The sequence below is a fragment of the Stylophora pistillata genome, chromosome 10 (assembly GCF_964205215.1).
Source record: "Stylophora pistillata chromosome 10, jaStyPist1.2, whole genome shotgun sequence".
Taxonomy (NCBI): Eukaryota; Metazoa; Cnidaria; class Anthozoa; order Scleractinia; family Pocilloporidae; genus Stylophora; species Stylophora pistillata.
Genome location: NC_142528.1, coordinates 12,051,278 through 12,076,349, shown reverse-complemented (window position 1 = coordinate 12,076,349; position 25,072 = coordinate 12,051,278). Strand labels below are relative to the sequence as shown.

Genomic DNA, 25,072 nt, shown 5'->3' with positions numbered 1-25,072 from the left:
ACAAAAAGTTTGCGCAGTCTTACAGCCATTTAACTCACTGTTGAAAGCGATATAGTGAAAGCATCTGGCTGGAAGACTCTTCAAATGTGTGAGCTATATAAAACTGCCCGTTCAGCTCTCCAGAAACATGGATTGGTTGATGGGGTGAGTCGTAAGCCGGTGTTGTGTGTTGATCTCGTGTCTTCTTTACTTTTCTTCCGCGGTCATGTTGGGTGCGGTCTGTGCAATAATTATGAAACAAAGAAACTGAAATAGTGTTTACTTGTCAGTGAATCAAATGACAGGAAATTACTTATGTAAAATCTACACGGAAAGACCTCAAGAAAGTGAATGAATGTGCGGCGCGGTGACTCGATAACCCGTTCTCTTGGAATACGGTGATATCACGTTGCCGCCATGTTGGATTTGAGATACATCAAAACGAGGCTGGGCGTGCAAAGATAATAAGGTCACGGTGTTTTCTCTGTAAATATGTCTAACTACCACTGCTGTGTAAACTTATGTAGGAATGATAAACGCTATGAAAATGGTAAGGATAAATACTTCTTCAACTTCCCTTCCAAGAAAGAAAAGAAAAAAGAGTGGATTATCGCTATAAAACGAGATCCTGGGCCGCTATTCAAGGTAAGTTAGTACAATATAGTCTCAGCGATGACTACTACACACGTGTAGTTGTGATTCCGCTGTTAAACAGAAAAATCGCGAGTTATTCTTTTTTCCTTGGTTTGATTATTATGGAATTAGAAATTGCGATTGATTTTATGTATATTGGGGCTGAAATATGTAGTAATTTCGACAAAAAGTAAAAAACATACCAACCACACGTGGACCGGTCTATTTGTTTATATTATGGCAACTCGCGGGAAAATTTTCTCTGATTGTCTGAAGTTTCTGAGTACTGTTTCTGTTGCTGTGTTAAATACTGTTTATAGATAGTTATTTTTGCTCTTTTTTAGATAAAGAAAAATTCGACACTGGTATGTTCTGATCATTTCAAGCCGGGTGACATTGAATACACGTTGACAGGAAGGGTTCGACTGAAGCAAGGAGCTGTCCCGTCGATTTTTAAATGGACTAAAGAACATGAAGGACGTCCAGATAATAGCCTGCAAAAGTTTAAAAAGCAAAAGATAGAAGTGGAATCACTACCAAGTGCAGCAGGAGATATAACAGAAATGGAACAAGGAATAGCCGATAGAACCGATGCTGCAATGGAGACTGAACACGAATATATCGTTACGGTTCGTATCAATTTACCAAATATCGTCAAGTGAACCTTTTTTCCTATTGGAATGTCTTAATGAACATCTAGATTTCTTTAGAAACAGTGTCTAAGTCAATTTTTTGTTTTGTGGCTCAAATGTTGAATTGGTTCTCCAGACGTTGTACTTACACTAGAATATTGACGAATTCAAGCCTAAAAACTTAAAATTGTAGCGATCTTCAATTACAACAACATTTACAGGTGCTATATATCAGTCTATTTTGAAACGAGAAGGAAGTTATGTTGGCTTCTGTTTGGAAATGATTTGCATGCTGTTCTAACAAGAAGCGACTGTGGCGCTGAGATAAAAATTCAGGAGACATAATTTATATATCAGTTCTATATTAATTAGACATGCATTGTAAGTTAAAGTAAACATGGGCAGAGATCAATTATGACGTCTAACCATGAAATAGCTATTAGATCTTATAGTGTATGTCTAATTTACTTGAAGTTTTCAATTTTTATTTAGAGGCGAGGCCAGCATTTTCTGTAGAGGCCTTTTTAAATAGATTATCCCTACAGTGACATAGATGAAAAGACAAAAAGAAAGAAAAGAATGTCAAAAATCCATCAATTGCTGTAGAGCAGTCCTGTGCATTGTTCAAAACAAAGTACTGATTAGGATCATGCTGTATAATGTTGAAAGGGTTTTTGTTCAAAAACAACCATAGGTGAAGGTAGATGATTAATCCGTGTGAAGTTACACCAGGAAATAACATTTATGAAAAATACAGGAATGATTTACCTTTGTATTTGCAAAAAGTTTAGAAAGTATTGGATGATGGATAGTAATAATAATAACAATCTTTTAGTAGGAAGCTCCATCACAATAGGGGTTTACATAGAGGTCCTAAATACTAGATGTGTGTTATATAAAAATACAATTAAAATATAAAAAATTTGAGCTAAAATTGAAATATAAAAACTTGAGCTAAAATCGAAATATAAAAATGATTACAACATATACACTGCAAAGATTAATTTAAAAAAAGATACTTAGTTAGAAAAAGCAGAAAAGAGACACTTCTTTAAAATAGGCAAACTTACTGAGTTTCTTACAGTTCTCTCTAACTCATTAAAGTCTTTGAAACAGTGATACTGGGAATGATGTTTTCCCGAATTGTATTTGATTTTGGGGAGCTTTATAGTATCGTTATTGCGCGTATTGTGGGAGTGCATATCACTCTTTCTTACAATGTCCAAAGAATTATTAATTTTGCCATTAATACACTTGTATGCATATATACATTGATGGATATGGATATAAGAACCCTTTTTGAATAGATTATCTTTGATATGCACATTAGGAGTTTCCATTGATTGACTGATAATATTTTGCAAGGTCATTTCATATTGCAGTTTTATTTTGTGCTAATGTTACAAAATATTCAATTTCTATAATTGCATATTGATGTTGAGCTTTATTTGTAATCAGAGTATGGACATATTTGTTACCACATGATTTGGAGTGCAATTTGGAATAAATAAGTACATGTAAATTTTTTTCAAAGACTAAGTTAAATTGCACGAAAAAAATCATGTGATTATGTATTAATAACATACATGAAAAAATACAAGGTAGCTTATCATAATTATGCAGAAGAAAAGTGCGCACATCACATGCATAAATAAATTATTCAAACCCTGCAAGTGACATTGTGTGTTTGGTCAAAACAACCACGTACAATCAAAACAATATGATAAAATGAAATTTTCACATCTTTAAGGTGCAAAATAAGTTCAACATCAGGCCAAACAATTCAAGGAATTGTTCAGTGAGTTTGGTAATTCTGTGAGTTTGTTTGATTATTGACCAATCAGAATGTCTGGTCTGTTACTTTTTTTGCACTGAATTGACCCTCTTCTGCACTGAATTAACTCTCTTCAGCACTAAATTACCTGAAAACTGCATTTATCTTAACCAATCAGAACTGAGTAATTTTTTTCATGTATATTATTATGTTTAAAATTTTCCCACCAATTCTTGTGTGCACTATGCATATATTGTTTTAAATTGAAGAAATGGTGTTACTTAGACTGGTTTATTCTTAAGAGACAAAAAATGCCTAAAGTTGAATATTTACTGACTCATCTTTATTTTTGAATTTTTGCTTCCCTTTTCACTTTTGGTCTGTTGAAATCTTTTTGTTTCTGATATTGTGTTTTCCAACTGTTCTTCTTCAGTGAAGGAGTCATTGAGGTCAGAGTTTACCAAATATGAGGCATAGCAATTTTTTTTCGGAAATAGCACATAAACCCTTTAACTCCCAGAGTTGATAAAGATGTAACTTTTCCTTACAAAACCCCTTCATTATCCAGCAAACAAGTGATGAGAGTACTCCTACTTATCAGGTAGAAGTTGTTTTCTTGATCTGACACCAAATTCTCATAACTGATTTATAAGGATTTGTGTTGCAGCTATAGAAGAGAGAATTGAAAATCAGCTCTTTGGAGTTAAAAGGTTATGTCCAGCTAGGAGCAACTTCCTTGTAGACCATTTGCATTTTTGTTGTTTATTGTGTTCCAGAGCCTTCAGGATCATTGGTACAATTGAGCATAAAAAGTGTAGGTGTCATTCTTAACCTCAATTGTTACTCCTCTTTTAAAGGAAGGGGAAGAAAAAGCCTGCTGAACCAGAAGTGAAGGAGAACAAACCTTACTTAGAGGAGCAGTATGTTAACAGTTTTATCAGAGAAATATCAGAAGTCAAAGAACTTGTGTCTCTCCCACCAAGTATTGACCTTAATGAATGGCTTGCATCAAACAGTAAGCATCACCATAGATTGTGCTCTGATTGAAGGGTTAAACTCCGAGATAACTACAAGAAAACATTAACGCTGGAGATATTTCTGGAATGACGTTGGCTTGAGAAGAACAATCTCAGACACAAGAAAACTTAACTCCATCAAGCAGTAAAATTTATCATTTTGTGGTTTCCTGGTTTTCTTGTGTGTCCTGTTCTTGTGTGTGATTTTTAATCAGACATCAAACATCCCCAACACATCTCAATGTTACGTCATTTTGCAGTTCTCATGGTTTGACTGTAATTTAAAACTCTGTAGACCACTTTCCATATGGTAGGCCAGACTACAATTCTTTTCATTACAGTACTGTTGTAAACAATCCCCACCAAACCCTGTCAGCATGTTCAACAATAAGCAAATGTTCACTCTAAAACAAGACCTATAATGCTTGTTTACATGTACATGTAGTTAATTTTTAAAAAAGAATTTTAAGTTAGGCTTACCTTTTTTCAGAGGTGTATGAAATGTGAGCAGGGTTCCCGTGCTCCTTGGAAGTACTTAAAAGTCCATGAATTTAATTTTTTCTTTTCAAGGACTTGAAAACCCTTGAATTTAGACTCAGGTCCTTGAAAAGTTTTGAAAAGTCCTTGAAGATAAGTGCAGATGAATCAAAGTTGAAGTTTTCTTTTGTTTTTGGTGTTGAAAGTGCAAGTTTCTAGCACAACTCATGGGAACAAGTTTTCCTTTCAAATCTCACTTCCAATTATGATGTTTGACATGAGATTTTTATTTATTTTCTACCTGATTAGTGCACTGAAATTAACCTTGGTTACCTAGCACATAATCCCTCTGATGTGCATGTTTGAAGTCACGCTCGTTGGATTTTTTGGCTGGTCCTGCATGCAATCTTTTTTATTTCTGTTAGCTCCTATTTAATGCAAAACGTCCTTGAATTTGAGAAGCTAGGTCCTTGAGAATGACGTAAAAAGTCCTTTAAGTCCTTGAATTGGGTTCCTGAAAAAGTACAAGATCTAGAACCCTATGTGAGCTACCAATTGTAGGTTCTTATTTCAGAATGACCTGTTTCAGTCAATAATGCTGACTTTTATTTACGTATGAATTAACAATAGAAATAATAATTTTATTTAGCAATAATTTCCGTAAAATCCTCTACAATACAAAATATTAACAGCGTAAAAAACGATCCAAAATAACTCACTTTCAGCTCACATCTACCCCTTTTTTTTTGTCAAAGCGTCTGGAAAACTATAAATAACGGAGTCAAATCTGAACAGATTCAAAGTCTAATAATCTGATAAGTAAAAGCATATCTAAAACTATACAGAAAAGAGAAAGGTTAACAATAGAAATGCCTTTTTTTAAATCCTATTTGTAGCTTTGGCCTTCTTTAACCAAATTGACTTATTGTATGGAAGTGTAAGTGAGAGATGTACCGCAACAGCCTGTCCTACCATTTCAGCACCTGGTTCTTTGTAAGTTAGATGAGTCCTTTAAATTCAGTCCACATATTATGTATATGTACTGTATTAATAATTGTCTTACAATTTAAGTATGGTTATTGAAAAACCTCAGGTATGACCATTCATTTTCTATGAGCCAAGTGGAGTGACGTAACTTTAGTGCCTCTTTAACTGGTACATGAAGATTAGAATAATTTGGATATATCAACAAAGTTGAAGTGGTAAGTTGACCACCGTAACGATTCCAAAAGCTGACGTTTCGAGCGTTAACCCTTCGCTCCGACGAAGGGCTAACGCTCGAAACGTCAGTTTTTGGAATCGTTACGGTGGCCAATTTACCTCTTCAACTTTGTTGATATATCCAAATTATTCCCACTGACGCAGCCCCAAACAGTTTCTTTCGAAACTATCAGCGTTTATTCATGAAGATCAGAGTCAACTTATCAATCACAACTCACTTAAGGCTGCTTTTCAAGAGTCTTGTAACCAACAGGATCACTGCAAAGTTGACCAATCAGTTTTCAGGAACCAGACTGTCTAATAGCATTTGACTGACAAACAACTTTGTGAGCCTTGTACATATCTCTGACAGTGACTTTTGTTTACAATGTTGAAACATGGATAATTTTCATTGACAACAGTATTTTTGAGTATTATGCTCTTGCTTGAATGATCAGAGTATGTTGTACATTTTAAGCAATATTTCTCATCTCAACTGATTTTTTAGAACTTACTTTTGGCATGATGACAAGGGAAAGAAAAGTACCAAAACAAATGTCTCAGCACCACAGTACATTGATTTTGTAATGACATGTCAAAAGTATCTTCATGACAATGCTGTGTTTCCAACAAAATATGGTAAGTGTAATCCTTAAACCCCTAAGAGTGATTAGCATCTTATTTCTCTCTACAGTATTGCTGTTGAATCAAACATTAAGGTCAAGAGAATAAAGGAAATGATCACCAACTAAAAGGGGTTTAGATTCAGTGAATGGTTAGAACCCGGGGGTGGGGGGGGGGGGGGTAACGTGTAAGAGTGTAGTGTGATCGTCCGGGTGAGTGTAGTCCTGAGAAGGACTGTTGTCGGTGGTGGTGAATGACATTTCAACAACCTGTGCAGAAGTCATCAGATTCAAGTGAATAGTTTTTTTCAGTAGAATGTTCTTAGTCCAGTTCACGTAAAATGATTGGTCAGTTTTGCTGTGATGTTATTGGCTGTTGATTCTTACAGCTGTAAGTCGGTTGTGATGACCATCTTATGTCACTTGATGACTTCTGCACAGGTTGTCAAAATGTCAGTCACCACTACCAACAACAGTCCTTAGGTTTGGACTACACTCACCCAGATGATCCCACTACACTTTTACAGGTTCTAGACTGTTAAACAAATTTTCCTGGTAAATGTATAGAGCTGTATGGAGAATATGTATAATGATTGTAGGGTGTAAAGGGTGAAAGAGTGGCTCAGATTACAACAAAATAAATTTTACAATCTGCCAATGAATAATGAATGAGCTGTACCGACTTGCATTGTTACAATTGAAGGGCAGGTTAAAAAATCCAACCTTTATCAAATTTCAGGCAAATTTAAAATAATGCTGAAAATTTTAATTTGGATGTGGACTTAATTATCTAGTTCTTTACATGTACTTTTTTCACTGGTTTGCCTCAAGAAGGAAATTTGCATAATTTTACAAAAATGTCCATTTTCCCAGCAAACATTCTTCCCATCAATAGTTTCAAGTTACTTCCCAGTGATATTAGGAAAAATGATGATACAAAAAATATTGTTTGATGCAGATTCTAGGGATCAATTGAACAAGAAAAAAACATAAGATAACAAACCTTGCTGTTCACTAAAATACACTTTTTCTTGAAAATAACACTTCCTTCTTTTTATCCTCCTTCAACAGGTCTGACATTTCCACCAACATTTATGAAAACTGTGCGGAAAATTTTCAAGCTTCTATTTCATGTGTTGGCCCACATGTACTATGCACACTTCAATGACTTATTAAACCATGAACTGCATTCTCATATAAATACAGTTTTGATGAACTTGTTTTTGTATCACCAAGAATTTAACTTGTTGGATCCAAAGGAAACTGCACCATTGGATGACCTTCTTCAAGCAATGGGTTTAATAAAACAAAGTTATTTTTTAAAAATATGTTGTACAAGTACAGCTGTATGTATTTTAAATAAGAGATCTGTCATTATTAAGTAAATATAATATTTTCCCAATTGGTGGTGGTCATATTTTGTGAAAATCCAAGAAACAAAAGTTGCTTCAAGTTTTAATTTAATTCTAATATGTGTTATTTTTTGGCATTAGACATGTATCTTTAAAATTGGCCACTTTCGAGTGATAATTATAACTATATGGTAGACTTCATCCTTCTCTCTCAAGATCTTAATAATTTTTTACCCTTTAACTGTCTAGTATACATTTCTTATTGTATGTTCTGCCAATTCTTAGAGTTTGGTTTTAAAGGAAACCTCCACTTGTCATTAAATTATAAAAATTATCTTCAAAGTTAAACTTTGTTGCCTTAAGTGGAAATGAAATGTAGTAGAACCCGCCAAACTTGAACTCCCGAGGGAAATAAAAATGGTTTTAGTTAGAGAGGTTTGATTTAGCTGATAGTAAAGGACTGATAAAGTTGGGTCAAGGTAAATCAGATCTTGTTCAAATGACTGTGAGTAATTGAACTTAATGAAGTTCAAGTTAGCAATTGGAAACAGGTATTGGCTGGTTTGAAACTGGAATGCTGTGTGTTGCCTTGTTGAATCTTATACATCGAGTAATGGTCAGATATCTGTTATCTCCATGGTCCCCTTTTGACTTGCAAACAGCGTCTTGTACTGATGTGTCCCCACTGTGGCAATAACTGTCTTCTTTAGAAAGTATTTCTTTCATGACGTAATCCAGAAGGATACATGAGCCAGTGTACCTTTCCACAATATCAAAGCCAACAGCTTTTTGTAGTTTACGCAAACAGACTGGACAAAGGAATAAGGGTTGATTTTCTGCTTGGAGCACTGACTTACTTTCATTCATAGCACATGCAAAATATGAAGTGAGCCATTCCAAACACATGACATATTTCATGACTTGATACCTGAAGAAAAAAACAAAATTGATAACTATAGCAAAGAAGATGACAGTATAGCTTAAAATATGTTCCACATGCTCTCTGAGACTGAATTCAAATTCCCCATTTGAAAATCTTTGTTTACTATAGATCTGTGCCCTGAGTAACAATCCCAGACTAACTTGCACAGCAAACTCGACCCACTCCCCCACTCATTTTTGAAATGGGGAATTTAGGTTATGAGAGGGGAGCAAAGAGTTTACAGGTAATGCAGAATCATGTAAGCCTAAAACCAATAGGTGATGTGTGAATTTTACAGGAAGGTAAGGTAAGATTTGAAGTTTTCCTTTCTGGATGTGATGCATGAAATACTGTTGACAGGACACCTGAATTTTTCTAAAAAAATTTGTGTGCAAAATGGGATCATAGTCACCCCCTTCCTCACCCTTAAACATGAAGTTTATGTAATGGCCATTAGTAAGTTTTTAATAAGCTTTAATACTTTTGTTATGGTTTTTCACTGAAAATCTTTTGCCTACTGCATCGTGATTTACAGTGTAGCAAAAATCAGACAATCCTGAACATCAGAAATATTCATGGAGTTAAAGTTTGCACTTCAAGAATAAAGTGTGTGTGTGTGCCTTTTTCTCTTTTTTTATTATTTTTCTATTTCTTTCTTAATTTCTATTTTGTATATAAATGTAAGAAAATGCTGTAAAATTTATTAAATTAAAAACAAAAAAACAAAAAGAACAAAGCCTTCAGGCATAAGAAAACTAAACCACTAGTACTAGCAGCAATTTAAGTTAGTGATGTTGAGGTCTGCTTGCTTTTCAATATACTGTTGATCAGTCAGAATTAAACTTTACTGTTCATGATTTTCTGAGTTTCACGGCATGTTTCACCAACCCAAACATGTACTCTCACAGACCCAGGACCTATAGAAATCATGTTTGTGTATGTGTAACTTACAAAGACTGTGCTCACTTATCAAGAAAAGAGTTGGTTTAGGCCCAGAAAATTTATAATTTCTTGGATATATGTACTAGCATCCCATCCAGGGTGAAAGTGGTGAAATTACCTATAGTTACTTTGTGCTGGGAACACTGGGATAAGCTTTGGCTGAGTAAATCACCTAGCTTGAGTACAGATTTTATCTTTACCAATCAGTGTTCCAGCAGCATATATTTATCTTTGAACTCCTTACCCTAAAAAGTCTCCAAATCATCTCCTTACTGACAATTTCTATATCTGCAAAATCTTCCAGGTAAAAGTTTACATCACTTCACTCATTCTCTTCTAAGAGGACTTGGGGCACTGTTCTATCAGCTTTGTCACAATGCCCTCCTGCAATATTCTGACCTGTTGTATCATTTAAATGTCTATTGTGGTGGAACTGTGGCTCAAAATGGCCAAAGCTAACCACAGCACAACCATCCTCACATGATGATTCTCCAAGAACAAAGTTCCAATCCTCACCAGGGTAAAGATCCACCCAGGTAAGACCAATGATGCAGTAACCATCAGCAGGGAGATTAGTTTTCAAGTACTGCATCACATCTGAAATTAGAATAAAAAAGTTTGTGATCATTCATGTTTATTAGATATAGTACAAAAAAGTACTCATTGGTTGCTGCATGACAAAGTCAATTCCCATATGGATTGTAACATTTCAACTTTTAGATTGCAGTCCTTGTTAAATCATGAAGCTACTAGTTATGAGGCAACTTATCATGCATTCAACAGCATGACCAATCAACTTCATCACTGGAAGAAGGCCAGCAATAAAGGCTGGTTTTCATTAGTGACGGAGTCAGAGTCGGAGTCGTAAGAGTGCTTGTGACCTGGTGAAAATAAAAAAACGGAGTCGTAAGCGCAGTCATAAGCTCGACAGAATTGGAGTCGGAAGAATCAGAACATTCCCATTTTCTTCCGATTCCGCTTATGACTCTGTCGTTTACGATCCAGTGAAAACTGCATTGTCGGAGTCGGAAGCGGAAGCGGAAGAATAAACCAAACACATTGCTCGATTCCAGGCCCGCGAAAGTACAAATTTTGGCGCCAAAGACAACATGGAGGACAAAGAGCAACTTTGGCTCTTATTAATCATTATTTTGCGCAGGCAGAGACAATGCAGGAATAATCTTGTTCGAAAAAGAAACCAAATTTGGGTTCGTGATATCTATCGACGTCGAGCAGCCTAGGAAGAGTATGCTAACCTTGTCAGCGAACTACGACTTGCTGATCGTGAATCGTACTTTCGGTAGGTTCAGTTCGAGTATTTTAACTTTTAATTTCGTAATTTTACCGTCAAGCTCACACGTTTAACTTTGTTACGGCTATTTGTGCATTTTGGAAAGATGGAATCAAGGATTGTGATTGGTTTATTCTTCTGCTTCCGCTTCCGACTCCAACAATGCAGTTTTCACTAGATCGTAAGCGACGGAGTCATAGGCAGAATCGGTGCTCTGCTTCCGACCCTGTCGGTTTGATTTTCACAAGATCGTATCGCTCCACGCTTCTGATTACGACTCCGACTACAACTCTGTCGCAAGTGAAAACCAGCCTTAAGCAATCAGAACGTTGCAATCCACAAAGAAAGTGACTGTACTGAAAGAAAAATAATAAATACTTTGTTATTACATTTCAAAGTGAATAGACTGCTAATGCAACTGTTTTTTGTCTGAGCTCATGATTCCTATTGACTGGATAGCAATATATCCCCCCAATAGAAAGAGCTGAGAACTAGTGTTACAAGATTATTTGGTTTTATCAACTGAGTTGATAATATAAATTAGCCACCAAAGAGAGATTCTAAAGCTGAGACTTTTTTTTAGCATTGGATAACAATATACTCCCCTATTAGAAACTACTGGGAACTAGTGTCATAAAATAATTTGGTTTCATCAATTGAGTTGATTATGTGAATTGGCCACAGTAGAAAGATTCCAAAGCTGACACTTTTTTCAACATTAGATAATATGCTCCCCCATTAGAAAATGCTGAGAACTAGCGTTACAAGATAACTTGGTTTTATCAACTGAATTGATAATGTGCCGGAATCAGCTACCGTAAAAAGATTCTAAAGTTGACACCTTTTTCAGCATTAGCCCTTCATCAGAACAAATGATAAAGGGCTACCACTCGCCACGTCAGCCAAGGACACAGCACTTTTTAAGAAACTTTTCCCCTTTCTCCTAATGTTAGACACAAACCTAAAAAGTGCATGTAGCAATTAACCATTGCAAGACCATTTCAGAGTGGTAATGATAGCCAATCATGTCATACCTAGCGGAATATCTCAATAGGCCAGCTAAAACAAGCAAACTTCTCAAAGTATGGGAAAACCCGAGTAACCAAGCTGAAATTGGCTTTAGTTTTGTATCTGATTGGTTGAGAATTTGGCAAAAGATTTCAAGACTTAATCATGGCGACCAAAAGTTAACCCTCTCTCTCAAGATCTCATCCATAATTCTCCTTACTGTCTGCTATACAATTCTTATGATGTTAGTTTGGAGAAGTCAGTATTTGATCCTCCAATAATCCTCTCGTTGATATTTTTCTTGATTCTTATCACTTCTCTGCTTGATATTGTATTGATAAGGTAAGAGGAAATTCTATTGCTGTTACCCCTTAATAAAGCTAGCGGATTATATTCTTTTCCATCAAAACTATTAAAGTTGGCTTGGCACCTCATATCTAAACCCATAGCTAACTTAATCAATTATTCAGTGCAACTGGGTAAATATCCCTCTCGGTTAAAAATGCCAAAATTATTCCTGTCTATAAATCAGATGACCCAACGGATCCTGGTAATTATCGTCCCATTTCTCTACATTCTCTTTTCAATCGTATCTTCGAAAAACTAATGTATGGACGTCTTAAAGCTTTTATTGATAAAAATACCATTTTATTTAGGGACCAGTACGGTTTTCGAGAGAAATATTCAACACAACACTCAATTCTTGATATTGTTAACACTATTCAGGAAAATATGGATAAGAAATTAATCTCTTCTGGAATTTTTCTTGACCTGAAGAAAGCCTTTGACACAGTTGACCACTCAGCATTACTTTATAAACTGGGCCACTCTGGAATTTGAGGTGTAGCTATATCTTGGTTTATGTCCTATCTATGAAATCGTACACAATCGACACAAATTGAATGTACAGTTTCAGAGAAAAGAACAGTGGCTTGTGGAGTTCCACAGGGCTCCGTGCTTGGCCCATTGTTATTTTTGCTATATGTTAATGATATCTATAATGCTTCTGAGAAATTTAAATTTCATTTGTTTGCTGATGACACCAATCTCAAGTCTCAAGTCTTTGGAGACTATAGTTACAGCGAAGCTGTCAAAGGTCTGGAATTGGCTTAATGCCAATAAATTAATGCTTAACGTTAAGAAGTCTAACTTTGTTATTTTTCAACCCAAAGGATGTAGATCTAATCATCAAGTTAAAATAAAATTAATAAACAACAATACTAACTCTTCTACTTATCTCGAACAGAAGGTATATGTGAAATATCTTGGAGTTTTGATTGATAGTCACCTTACGTGGAAACCACAAATTGATTATGTTACTACCAAAATCAGTAAAACTATTGGCGTCATTGCGAGACTGAGACATTTTGTTCCCCAAAGTGTTCTCCTCAACCTTTATAGATCTTTAATCTTCCCGTATTTGTCTTGTGGCCTTATTGCATGGAGTCAAGCTACTAAATCAACTTTATATAAGATTTTGGTGTTACAGAAATGTGTCATATGCCTTATTCATTTCCTCCCATGCAGAGGTCATTCTCTTCCTTTCTTTATGACATCTAATATTCTACCGGTAGAGCTACTCTATTTTGAAACTGTCTCTGTTTTCATGCATGATGTCTCGAATGATTATGAACCGGAAAACCTCTGTGACTCCTTTACTTGCTCCAGAAAAATACACTCATATAACACCAGATCAGCTTCTGCTGGAAATTTTTATGTTAAACCTTCTAGATTAAACCTCATGCAGAATTCTGTTGGTAGATTTGGAACTGTCCTGTGGAATTCTCTGAGTATCACTACACGTGATCTGACTCGTAAACAGTTTAAGGAAAAACTCCATGGTACAATTCTGAATATCCTGGCCATTGAGGATAACTATATCGATTTGGCATCTCTTCTCCAAAAAATTTGCGGCCTATGATATCTTCTCAAGCCTCAATTGCTCCTTGTGTCTGAAATAGCTAATTTTGTATGTTTATATTGTCTTATTTTTATGAATTTATTTAATGAATTTAATTATTTTATATATTTGTGCATTTATTTATCTGCTGTTCTTTTTCTTTTCATTTTATTCTTATACTTAAGCTGTAATGATCTTTTCATTTATAATTTGCTTTAGGCTCTTAACAAATTGTTGTCACTGCCTGCTGCGATTAGCCTGTGCTACTTGCAGGCACTGTCAATTAAGTAAGGTTTTTCTTTTTCTTTATTTTCCTTGAGTAATTTTTAATCATTGTAACCCCCCACCCTGATGCGAAATAAATTGTTGTTGTTGTTGTTATCTTGGTCACAATAGCAATTCCAGATTACTTTCCAAATGTGATTACAAAATTTCTTTAGTGTGAGTAGAGCTAAGCCAAGCCACAAAGAATCAACTGGTGCCTGAAGGCTCTGGCACCAGGTATCTGAGATGTCCAACTCTTCAAAAGTTTTCCTAAATACCCCACTATGCAATTTTCCTGAAGATCAAATGTTGATCATTTGTGGCATGCAAACCTATAAACAACAATACCATAAGCCCCTCAGATGGTCCTTATAAAAGCAAGTTGTAGAAAACTGATTTACTTTCCAGGGGCACTTCAAATTTCAAATTCTCCGGGGCCGTGCGATGAAATACAGCCTGCTAAATAATTTTTCCATTCGTAGCGCAGTTACTAACTGAGAGACTTAACAAGATCAGTTTGTAAACGTAAATAATAATTATATACAACCTCATATTTTAAACCCTACTAACCTGTCACTAACAACTGCAGTTTCCCAGTGTCTGGATGAAATCTCTGTTTACAATTCACCTTTGTGACGGGAATCTCGTCGAGATATACCACGGTCATTCCGAAAAAGAAGCAACTCACAAACCTCCTAATCAACTCGAAAATGGAGACACTTCCATGCTCAACTGGCGTCCGCAAAACCTTTGGAAAGGGGCGCACAGGTAATATGTATATTATCCTCTGTCTAGATCGCTTTCTGTGATGCTTTCTCAAGTTCCTGAAACACGTTTGAACCTTCCATTCAGGATAGGTTTGAATTTCACGCAGATCTAGGGCACCTCCTGTATATGTTTGATAAAGATTTTGACATGAATCCGTCGCTAGCTTGAAAAGGGAACGTACCCCATCATCAAAATATTTCATTTTTCCAATAACTGCTGATCTGTTAATCGGCTTCGATTTGGATCCGTTCATGTTAAATATCAAGCTTTCAAAAGCAGCCACTAGCTGTACTTGAAGCTCTGAACCAGCAGTACAGCCGCCATTTTGAAAACAATACCGAAAAGGCCCTGGAAACGATGTCCTCAGCGCGGGAAAGCGCTCCTTTCTGACGCAACCTCGTGCATATCCTAGCTCCTCTTCACCCCGAGATTTCAGATTTTACAGCTTGCTGGGACAAAAGGACATACGGTCAACTTCTATCAGGAGCACTCACGGTTCTTTTTCTCAGAGTATGCTTGGGTCAATCACTGAATGACATCATCTTTCTCCTAAAAATCACCAGGCGGAAAAAGTTAATCAACTGCTTTATATCAGCATTCCTGTCCAAGCAGAATGCACGAAGTTTGTTAAGGCGTAGAATACTTTACAAAACTTCTAAGATTTAGAATAATCTTCTAAGCATTTCTGTATGCCAATCCATGGCAGTGGAGAGTTACTTTAGCTCCATGAAACAAATCTAAACAGAATATTCAAGATTCCTACTTTTCAGTTGAAAACTGCATCTTTGGTGAATGAAGGAAAGTGAGTTTCTAAAGAAACTTAAGGGCTGCGTCGGTGGGGGTAGTACAAGTTAATTTGGTTTTATCAACTGAGTAAACAATGTCAAATTGTTGAAATTTGTCTGATAGAGTGATAATGACTTAAATTACACGGGTTGATGACCAAACTCGCGCCACACCATCGAGGCTAAAGGCTTCAGATGAAGAAGACCAATACACGTACAGTTGATTTTGCCATACTGCTCGCAGTGGCACATGGCAACAAAAGGGACATAGCATACATAGAGTCTCTCTTTCATAATGTCTGTCTACAGGGATATCAATAAAGACACCCGTCAGACTTGTTCAAATCAAAAAGAATTTTCTTGTCTGAGCAGACTGCAAATCGTTGTAAAGGAATACCGTAAGTCAGAATTATTTATCGAAAAGCATTTTTCCATAACTCAAACGAGGAACGTCAAATTATTGAGTATACGTATTTTTACGCTGCTGGTTACACGTGGTTCATGTAAGAATAATACCTTTGATTGAACTTGATGTCAAGGAATAAGTATAAAATAATGCACAACATGCTTAAGGAAGAAAACCTCTATCATATTTGATGTCATTTAAGCTTAATGATGCGAAATACCGAAACAATTTTGAGTATGCATTTGAAGACGATTATTCTGAAGAGATCTTTCACTGTACAAACAAGGTAACACTATTCCTTTACATACATTCCTTCCATCCCTCTGTAGTAAGACTAACGATTAACCACCTTTGCAATAGTAAAGAGACTCACTCTTCGAAGATTTAGACAAGGTAATTAACTAAAAGACTATCAGTATTGGAGTTGCAGTAAATCATCGCGTCAAAGTCAGTTTCTTTTGATAATTTTCCAATTTATTTCAACACGTCTTTGATTTAAACTCCATTGCAGCACGCTCTATCTGGTATCGCTAAAAATTACAGGAAGTGAAAGAACTAAGATTTTTCCTTTGATCACAGTTTGGCAAAACCAGGTTGAAAGAGTTATACTGAAATAATTTGGCATTAAGTTGGGCTAGGTTTTGTGCTGCGTCGGTCAAATTAGCCAGGCAATGCTTAGATGCTTTATGTGCATTCTATGTAAATGGTCAAGTATAACTGAGTCTGGAGTTGGGAACAATCAGTTATTGTGTTCATTTGGTTTTTCTAAAGCTCTAACATGATTTCGGGCAAAAAGTAGCGAAGCTGGAGATTGTATACTGGGGAGATTTTCTAAGAAAAATCGAAATCTCCTTTTGGAAAATATTTTGCTAGATTACGTTTTTCTCCACGTTATAGTGAGTGATTGAAAATTATAGTCTTAGTCGAATACACGAATCACAGAATAAAATACAGCCGGGGTGATTTAAAATCACAGTCATGTGAACAATTACAAAGTAACAGTCATGATTACTCCTAAAAAGCACATTTACATTCTCACGTGTTAAAGCCGTCATCACGGTCTGTTTAAAAGCTCTAATCACCATTTCAATCACGATAGCAGGCACTACACACTCTAGACCCCAGCTCGTGAGCGGCGTAAATTTCGATGAAGTTGTTCCAAGCCTCTTTACACCTGTATGACGAAATGCCTTTACAGCTTAATACTCATATCGCAGCTACATTAAAAGTCAAAACTCTGAACGGTTGTCAGGCCAAGCTTGTACCAAAAACTCAGCTACCATGTCATGTAGTAAAGTTCTCATTGCCTAATGTCTATTGTCATAGTTTTCTCCTCGATTTTACTGATCATGACGACTTTGATCCGAGAAGTTTATCAGTTGTAATTAATAAGGATACATGGTTTGCATATTTTCTGGTAAAACTTCTCCACAGTCGTAGCATTCTGTAGGACTGAAAAGAACTTTTACGTAACAAGTTTCCCCTCCATCCAGTGTGGTACCAACGGAAAAGGGGAACTCGAAAATGTATCTCAAGTAGTCGCGATCCATTTTCTTTCCATCGAGTTCCCCTGAGCGAAGCTTGTTGAGAATTGATTCGATATAGAAGTCTGCTCTAGGAGTCTTATTGAATCGCGATACATTTGTAGCTCTAGGAGACGAGCTGAAGTGCCTTCGGATGATGTGTGTTTTTCTTCTACTGGTCACTTTTACCCTTTTAAGAATTTTTTTACATGAATTGCAACGTTTAAGTTTCTTCATTTTATACACTGGTCAAATTGCGAAGCCAAAGAAGAAGAGGAGTTTGAAGAAAAGCACTCCCAGGAAGCTCGTTCCCAGGAAACTCGTTCCCAGGAAGCTCGTTCCCAGGGCCTTTTACGTTAGTTGGGGGTGGGAGGTTAGATCATATATCGAAAAATTAGAGCTCGTTCAACCATCCCCACAGAAAAGGTTTGACACTTGATTCTTATCAAATTCGAACTAGTTTGTTGAGCTGAATTGTGGTATTCGTTTCAAAATACAAAGCTATTTTGTCACGCGATCAACGTTTTAACACAGAAACAAGGCTGCGATCTAAATCGACCTTTTAGCTCGCAAAGGATAAGCTAATGCGATTAAAAAGCGATGGAGATTTCGTAAACAAGCATACAACAGAGTGATACTAATTAGTGTTACGTGACTACTTGGGTGATCAAAAACTACAAAACGGTGTGATTTTACTGGGTTCTATCATAAACGGAAAATTCGTTCATCACTGATTACGGAAATGATTCTAGAAACGAAGATAAAAGTGCAAAATGTCTTCCAAGTCACAGTAAGTTACGACAAGGAATACGACCGGGAAATGAAAACAGAACTTGCTTACTTCAAGTGAAGATTTGCAACATTTCGTCTATTATTTGGACCGCTTAAATGATATTTTTAGTGTTGACATGTTCTCAAGGTATTGTTCAATCGAAGATTTTGTCTTTGAATTATTCAATTTTTAGAATTTACAACACAACGCTACTCGATTTTATGGCTGTGAGATTATGCGAAACGAAGGGTGTCATAAATGCAAGAAATTCGTTGGTTTTTCTATCTGATCGGTCTATCTCAGTACTTTTTTGAATAAAAAGATATTTCTTGCTCATTTTGCCTGACATTTTATTAACAGCTTTTGGTCATGAGAATATTTATATCTTATTAAACGTTTTCTTGTGCAGTATCGCTGAATATTTTTACGAGTAAACAGCGAGTAAAATACTCAGCGAAGAAAAATACTCAGCGAAGAAAAATACTCAGCGAAGAAAAATACTCAGCGAAGAAAAATACTCAGCGAAGAAAAATACTCAGCGATACTAAACACACACGCAAAAAAACGTTTAATAACAGATTTATTATCCAGCAAGCCAAATTGTTATTTCAGAGAGGGCGAATTTCGTGGATATTCATTTACGGGGAGTGCGTGACAAAAGTAAGTGAAGCGAATGGAATTGGCGCGTTGTTGTGTTGCTGTTTCTACTTTTTTCGATAAATGATGAAATTTCATCGTCGTCGAACTACTTTTCGTCGTTCGATTTATCTAATAAACGTGGAGCAATATTCGCAAGCCATTCCGACTCTTCGTCGTCAGAAAAATGATTTAAATCGTCCGCCATTTTTTTTCGTAACTTCAATCCAATTCGTCGATCCGAGAAAACCTGTCTAACTGGTTCTCTGGAGTACAAATACCGTGAGATATTTGTACTCATTTTGGGCGTTATTTGTACTCTACCAAGCACAGTTGGATAATGAATTACAGTATCAGCGTTTATTCTAACCCGAACGCCTGTATCTAACGCTTACTTCAGTAAACTAGTCTTATTTCCATTTGAAATTCCGATTTCCTTTAGAACACTATCTTACACTTGTTGAAGCTGACTTGCAAACGAGGCAAATATAAAGAGCCGGATATCTTCAGTCAAATAACAATAGGACAAGGACATTAAAAGGTTTTTAATCGAAAATGAAACGCATCATATTTTGATCTGTTTGGAACCTGTCACCTGTTGGAATACAGAATCATTTTCCATTTGTCTGTACTGGCTAATTCGCATAACGATTACATTCGATAAGACTAGAGCTACCGAATTTAACCAACCAAATCCAACCAAAATAGAGGACGAGGGGGGCAAGGTAGTGCTCAGGACATCATCCACTGCACACCAAACGCCTGCATGAAGTTCCTGAAGAAAAAAAGCCTTACAGTGGCGGTGCATCACCTTACTGAATGTAATGTGTCCGAATCCATTTCTGATAAAACAGCGACTAAAAAGCGATGATCTTTTTTTGAACGCCGAAATTACCTTTCGCCATATATTTCCTTCTAGCGACTTGCAATAGTTTTATGGATCCAACACTTTCTTGGAAGTCCCACATTAACTACTTGGGAAAGAAGATCTCGTCTAGATTAGGAATGTTGCGTAGAGCACGAAAGATCTTGCCTCAGTCATCCTGTACCATTTTGTACAACGTAATGATATATACTACCCTTTTTGACTATTGCTGAGTTGTATGGGATAGTTGTGGGGCTGTATCTAAAGGGTATCTTCATAAGCTCACTAAGCGTGCGGCTTATGCGGCGAGTGTCATCTTAAATAGGGCTGTGAGTGAAACAGATAATGTTCATATTATTGGTTGGCCTAACCTTCAGTCTCGTAGAGACTATCTTAAATGAATGCTGGTCTTCAAATCTGTGAACGGCTTAGCACCTTCCTACTTATTAAGTGATTTTACTCAAGCTGAGAAATATCATACATATAATACCAGGCATGGGGATTTGATTCGTCTTCCTTTGGCCAAAAGCACTAAATATGAAGGCAGTTTTAGATATAATCGGGGGTGCGCTTTTAATAATATGCTCAAAGCAATAAGATCGCAGGAAAGCCTTGAAACTTTTAGAATTGTAAACAGATCTAATTAGTTATGTAGACTTTGTACATATGTTTTTTTAATGAGTTTTACTTTTTCTATCAGTTTTACGTGTAAACTTTGTACTGTCAAATTTTGTTTCGCAGGGCTCTATTTAAACTAGTTATGCTAAATGTGATGTCCCCGTTTAAATATTGATTAAATAAATAGATAAATAAACAATGTTTGTCCCGTAGTAATCCCAGAAATCTTTTTAAAACACAGAATCCGATTACTGACAACTCTTCAATTGCAAATGATTAATGTCTGAAGGAAACGCCCTTTCTGAGAGCTATCAATAAAGACGAAACATGGGCACTCCTGCGCATGCAGCTATCAATCATGATCAATACGGGTGTATCTGTGCAAGAAGTGCAACCAGTTCCAAGCTGAGGTGGATTCAACTCGATTTCGTATCCCGATCTTCTCTTTATAAAAGAGATCGGATATTGTCCTGTAATTGAAGGTCACCGTCAACTGAACTATGCACAGTTTACAGTCTTGAAACACGCCCAGAAAATCTGAGCCAGTCCAATGTTCTCAACAACAAACGTTTCAGACAAATAAAAAGTAGAAGACTTTGGAAGAATGTTATCTTCTAAGCAATATTGCGAAGAAAAATCTCGCCTCTAGCTTTAATATTTTGGAAAAAAAATTAATCAACCTTCATGAAGGACTACTCGACGTACCTTAAAATCGTGTGCATATTATCCAGATTCCGACTACTGTACCCTCTTTAATGGGAATTTGAACAATCCGAAATCCTCTGACGATACACCGTTATACTCGTCTGTCATTTGAAATCTACACAAAACTATCGTAACACCTGTCATTTGTAATAAACATGTACGCTATCAAGATGGCGTGACGCTGGATTTCTCCATGAAGTTTCCATCAGGTTGCCCCGAAGAAGACGAGAAATGGACATTTTTCGATATTTCAGCAGATTTCCGCGCATTCTGAGGTAAAAACAACCAAAAAAGAGAGGAAAACCTTGATTGACACCGCGGAAATAGGTTGTTTAGGGCACGATACAGTATTTTATTGGTCAGCGGAAACCTTAAAGAAACCACAAAATGCCGATAACTTTTGCAATGTTTTCGCCGTGAGCCTGGTTGACAACGTAAAAAGGCGAAACTTAGAAACAATACTGTAAACTTAGCTTGGAAACTCGGCTCACCTTTTGGATAGTTCTTATGCTCAATTATATATTTTGCCAAAGCCGAACTGAAGTTGCACACGTCGAGAAGAAGACAAAACATGGGTACTCGTGTAAGTAGCACGGCCATCCTATCTCACTCGTTATCAGCGAATGTAGTATCAAGTTTGCCAAGACAGGTCTACCTCTAAACCTGAGGTACACTGCTGTAACATGTGTAGGATTGAAGGCCCCCATAGTACAAAAACTGGCCTAAACAAGAGGAAGAATAAACCGAGTAATGTTTTAAGTACAAAATGTCCATTTTAATGATAATAAATTAAGTTTTCACTTTCCACCTTGGTTTCGTTAAAGTGTCCGCTGACCAGTAAAGTACCGTATCTGTATCGTGCCCTAAGAAACGTATTTCCGCGGTTTCAATCAAGGATTTCCTCTCTTTTTTGGTTGTTTTTACCTCAGAATGCGCGGAAATCTGCTGAAATATCGAAAGGTGCCCATTTCGTGTCTTCTTTGGGGCGACCTGATGGATACTTCATGGAGAAATCCAGCGTTACGCCAGCGTTACGCCATCGTGATAACCTACATGTTTATGACAAATGACCGGTGTTACGATAGTTTCGTGTAGATCAGCCAACTTTAATAGGTTTCAAATGACAGACGAATATAACGGTATATCGTCAGAGGATTTTGGATTGCTCAAATTCCCATTATAGAGGGTACAGTAGTCGGAATCTGGATAATATGCACACGATTTAAGGTACATGTTTGTAGTTACGTCGAGTAGTCCTTCATGAAGGTTGACCAATTTTTTTTTCAAAATGTTAAAGCCAGAGGCGAGATTTCTCTTCGCATATTGCCTAGAAGGAGACATTCTTTCAAAATCTTTCACTTTTCATTTGTCTGAAACGTTTGTTGTTGAGAACATTAGATGTAAACATTGCCACTTTATGCAATATCTGATTTTTGAGCTTCGTTCGCGAATTGCCACTATGAAAAGTAGAGACCGGCACGCAGAGATTTTTACATATATAAAAACTAGAATATTTAACCAACTATGTACGTAGTTTCAGTTCCAGAATCGGCGTACTTTTGGAGAAATTTAGACAAACGTTTTCCCTGTACCCTACAGCAAAAATGGCCGAAACTGTACCAAGATAAATAACCTATTGGTGTGTTCACACTAACTCCCAGGGAAAATTGAATGCATCAAAGTAAAGAAAAATAATGTCGCTATTTAGGATAGAAGTACCAATCTGTAAGGTTTTATTTAGTTTGAGATAGAGAAATAAACATTTTACGCTTTTTTACGATGTTTTTGTATGAAAATGAGGCCCCAGACCTCGAACAAGCAGCCATTGTTACCATGGCAACAAGTGTGCTGCAACCTTTTAAAAGGGCATTTTTGTGCATCCTTCCTCAGTACCTAACTGCATGCAAAATTTAAAGGGGGTGGAAAATTTTCATTACCCAAGATGTTTGATTCTTACAGAGATACGTTCTTGATGGTGTTTTTGACTATGTTTTGGCAGGAGCCATCAGTGATGGGCTCCTGGTTTTGGTGAATGGAAGTGAGATCTTTGTCAGCCTTTTGATAAATTGAGGTGTCAGAAAGACATGGTTTGTATACATGAAATGTGTCGACGTATATGTCTCGGGTTGGTTCTCGGTTGGCTTTCCTAAATAAACTTATTTGGTTTACACTACTGTGTTAGTTGTTGTGTAGTGGAGACAAAATAGCATGTTTGACGCTGAATTTCTCAGAAATAGCGTGACGTGTCAGGGTGTAATTTAGGAAATATTTTAAAGACAAAGAAAGCACATTATGCATGGAAGAAACGTGTTACAACTTGCTTGTTTGCAGTTTGTTTTATCATTTAATTCTGCATACGAAAACTAAAACTAGGAAAATTTACTTACTTTATCAAATCGTTATATAAAAAAATTTTTATGTTTAAAAGTGAGGCTAACACAACCCTGCCAAACTTTAACTGCCTGCCCTGCCTATGTTTAAAAGTGAGGCTAACACAACCCTTCTAACACAACACTTCGATTTTCGCGATCAAACTTAATTCTTTCAAGATTATCAGAAAGCGATAACCTACCTGAGAATTCTTTGTCAGCTTTTCTGTTCATCCAAGTCGTAGGCTCGAGGGAACCCTGCTGCCTTGAGAAGTCACGGAGCCTTGGAAAGACTTGTTACAATTTCTCGAGTAGAAAAGTTGAAACTGCACCGTATATCAAAGTCACGGGCGACTGATCCGAGTGGTGTCATTTTTAACAGCAGTAAAATGACCAAGATGTGCATCTCGTTTCACAGTCGGATAAATCTGTCATTTTTCATTGTCTTTGTGATCTCAATTGGGTCGGTAACAGCCGGTTAGGCAACACACCAGCCTATAACAAAATGCAAAATAACATTATATGCTGCAGTTAGTACAATACAAAATAAAAGATTAACTTTACAAATTGTCACGCTATTATTAAGCTTATGAACAAAGGTAATTCTTAAATTCGGAAACCGACGAGTAATATCAGGCATATCAGGGAGGAACTGATTTCAGTCTTTAGCAGTTCTTGGGAAACAACATTTGAATATGTTTTCTAAGCAGTGGGTTCGAGAAGCTTAAGCCTATGGCTACGGGAATCATTACTAACATTTGAAACTAGGCATGCCACGCATGCCAGAGTTATTAAATTGTGGACAAGTTATTATGCCGGATGACTCCGATATCCAAATTTCCGTGATAGTCAGACTTGTTACAATTTTACACTTTAAGGGCCGCAGAAACTTGGAATTGTCGCAACTCAGTCGGTTTACAGTTAGATCAAGCTAAGACGGAAAAAATTGTGCCGGATAGTGCATTTCACAGCCTTTCCGTTGATGTTTATGGTGGTTATGCTGCAGACAGCGCGATTATTTTTTTTTGTGTGTGTGCAAAAAATGCCCTCGAAGGTCTACCGTATCCATGTAACTCTACGACCTTTCTAGAGTTTTCTCACAGTTATAAAAAACTTGGTAGATTTTTGATCAGTTGAAGACATCCCGTGCGAACCAAATCAAAGTTCTTTGAAGCATTTTAAACCGGTCAAGAAGTATAAAAGTTTAAAAGTTTAAAAGTTTGTGTCGCACCTGCTCACTGTTTGGATTGTGAAGCTTCCTCCAGTATGCATGAATCAAATAATGATAAACTTTGAAATTAGTTTTTTTTCTTCCTGCTCTCTTTCCACGTTACCATCGACAATTTGGTGTTCTTTAATTACATAGCAAGCTGGTTTCAGAACTAGGTAATGTCCGAAACCTTCTCTCTTTCTCTTCATCTTTTTGTTCTCAAATTAAAGCGTTTCACGTCGAGTGCCTCATTGAAGAATCGCATCATCGAATAAAATCTCGCATTCTGATTGGTTAACGAAGCGAGGTATTTAAAGTGACTTGCGAGCTCAAGTCCATGGGGTAAAACGAGGCTAAGTGATATTATTTATGTACGAGATACAATGTATTATTTATGTACAT

General features: G+C 36.5%; 2 protein-coding genes across 3 annotated transcripts; one reads left to right on the top strand and one right to left on the bottom strand.

Moving 5' to 3' along the window:
- Positions 1 to 4: 4 nt before the first annotated feature.
- On the top strand, positions 5 to 8,615 carry LOC148721833 (MOB kinase activator 2-like). Of its 2 annotated transcripts, XM_088734708.1 has the most exons (6): positions 377 to 624; positions 957 to 1,241; positions 3,876 to 4,033; positions 5,408 to 5,504; positions 6,220 to 6,350; positions 7,406 to 8,615. In XM_088734708.1, the coding sequence occupies exons 2-6, from the start codon at positions 1,204 to 1,206 to the stop codon at positions 7,717 to 7,719; spliced, it is 738 nt and encodes a 245-aa protein (XP_088590834.1). In that variant the 5' UTR covers positions 377 to 624; positions 957 to 1,203; the 3' UTR covers positions 7,720 to 8,615. The 2 variants fall into 2 exon arrangements, with proteins under 2 accessions (XP_088590835.1, XP_088590834.1); XM_088734709.1 differs by lacking the exons at positions 377 to 624; positions 957 to 1,241 and adding an exon at positions 5 to 144.
- On the bottom strand, positions 8,221 to 24,875 carry LOC111336074 (archaemetzincin-1). Its single transcript, XM_022942104.2, is given in 6 exon segments — positions 8,221 to 8,572; positions 8,574 to 8,614; positions 9,795 to 10,147; positions 14,584 to 15,330; positions 23,664 to 23,955; positions 24,692 to 24,875. Coding segments are annotated over 4 exon segments (1,197 nt in total). The 5' UTR covers positions 15,035 to 15,330; positions 23,664 to 23,955; positions 24,692 to 24,875.
- Between the last annotated feature and the right edge of the window lie 197 nt (positions 24,876 to 25,072).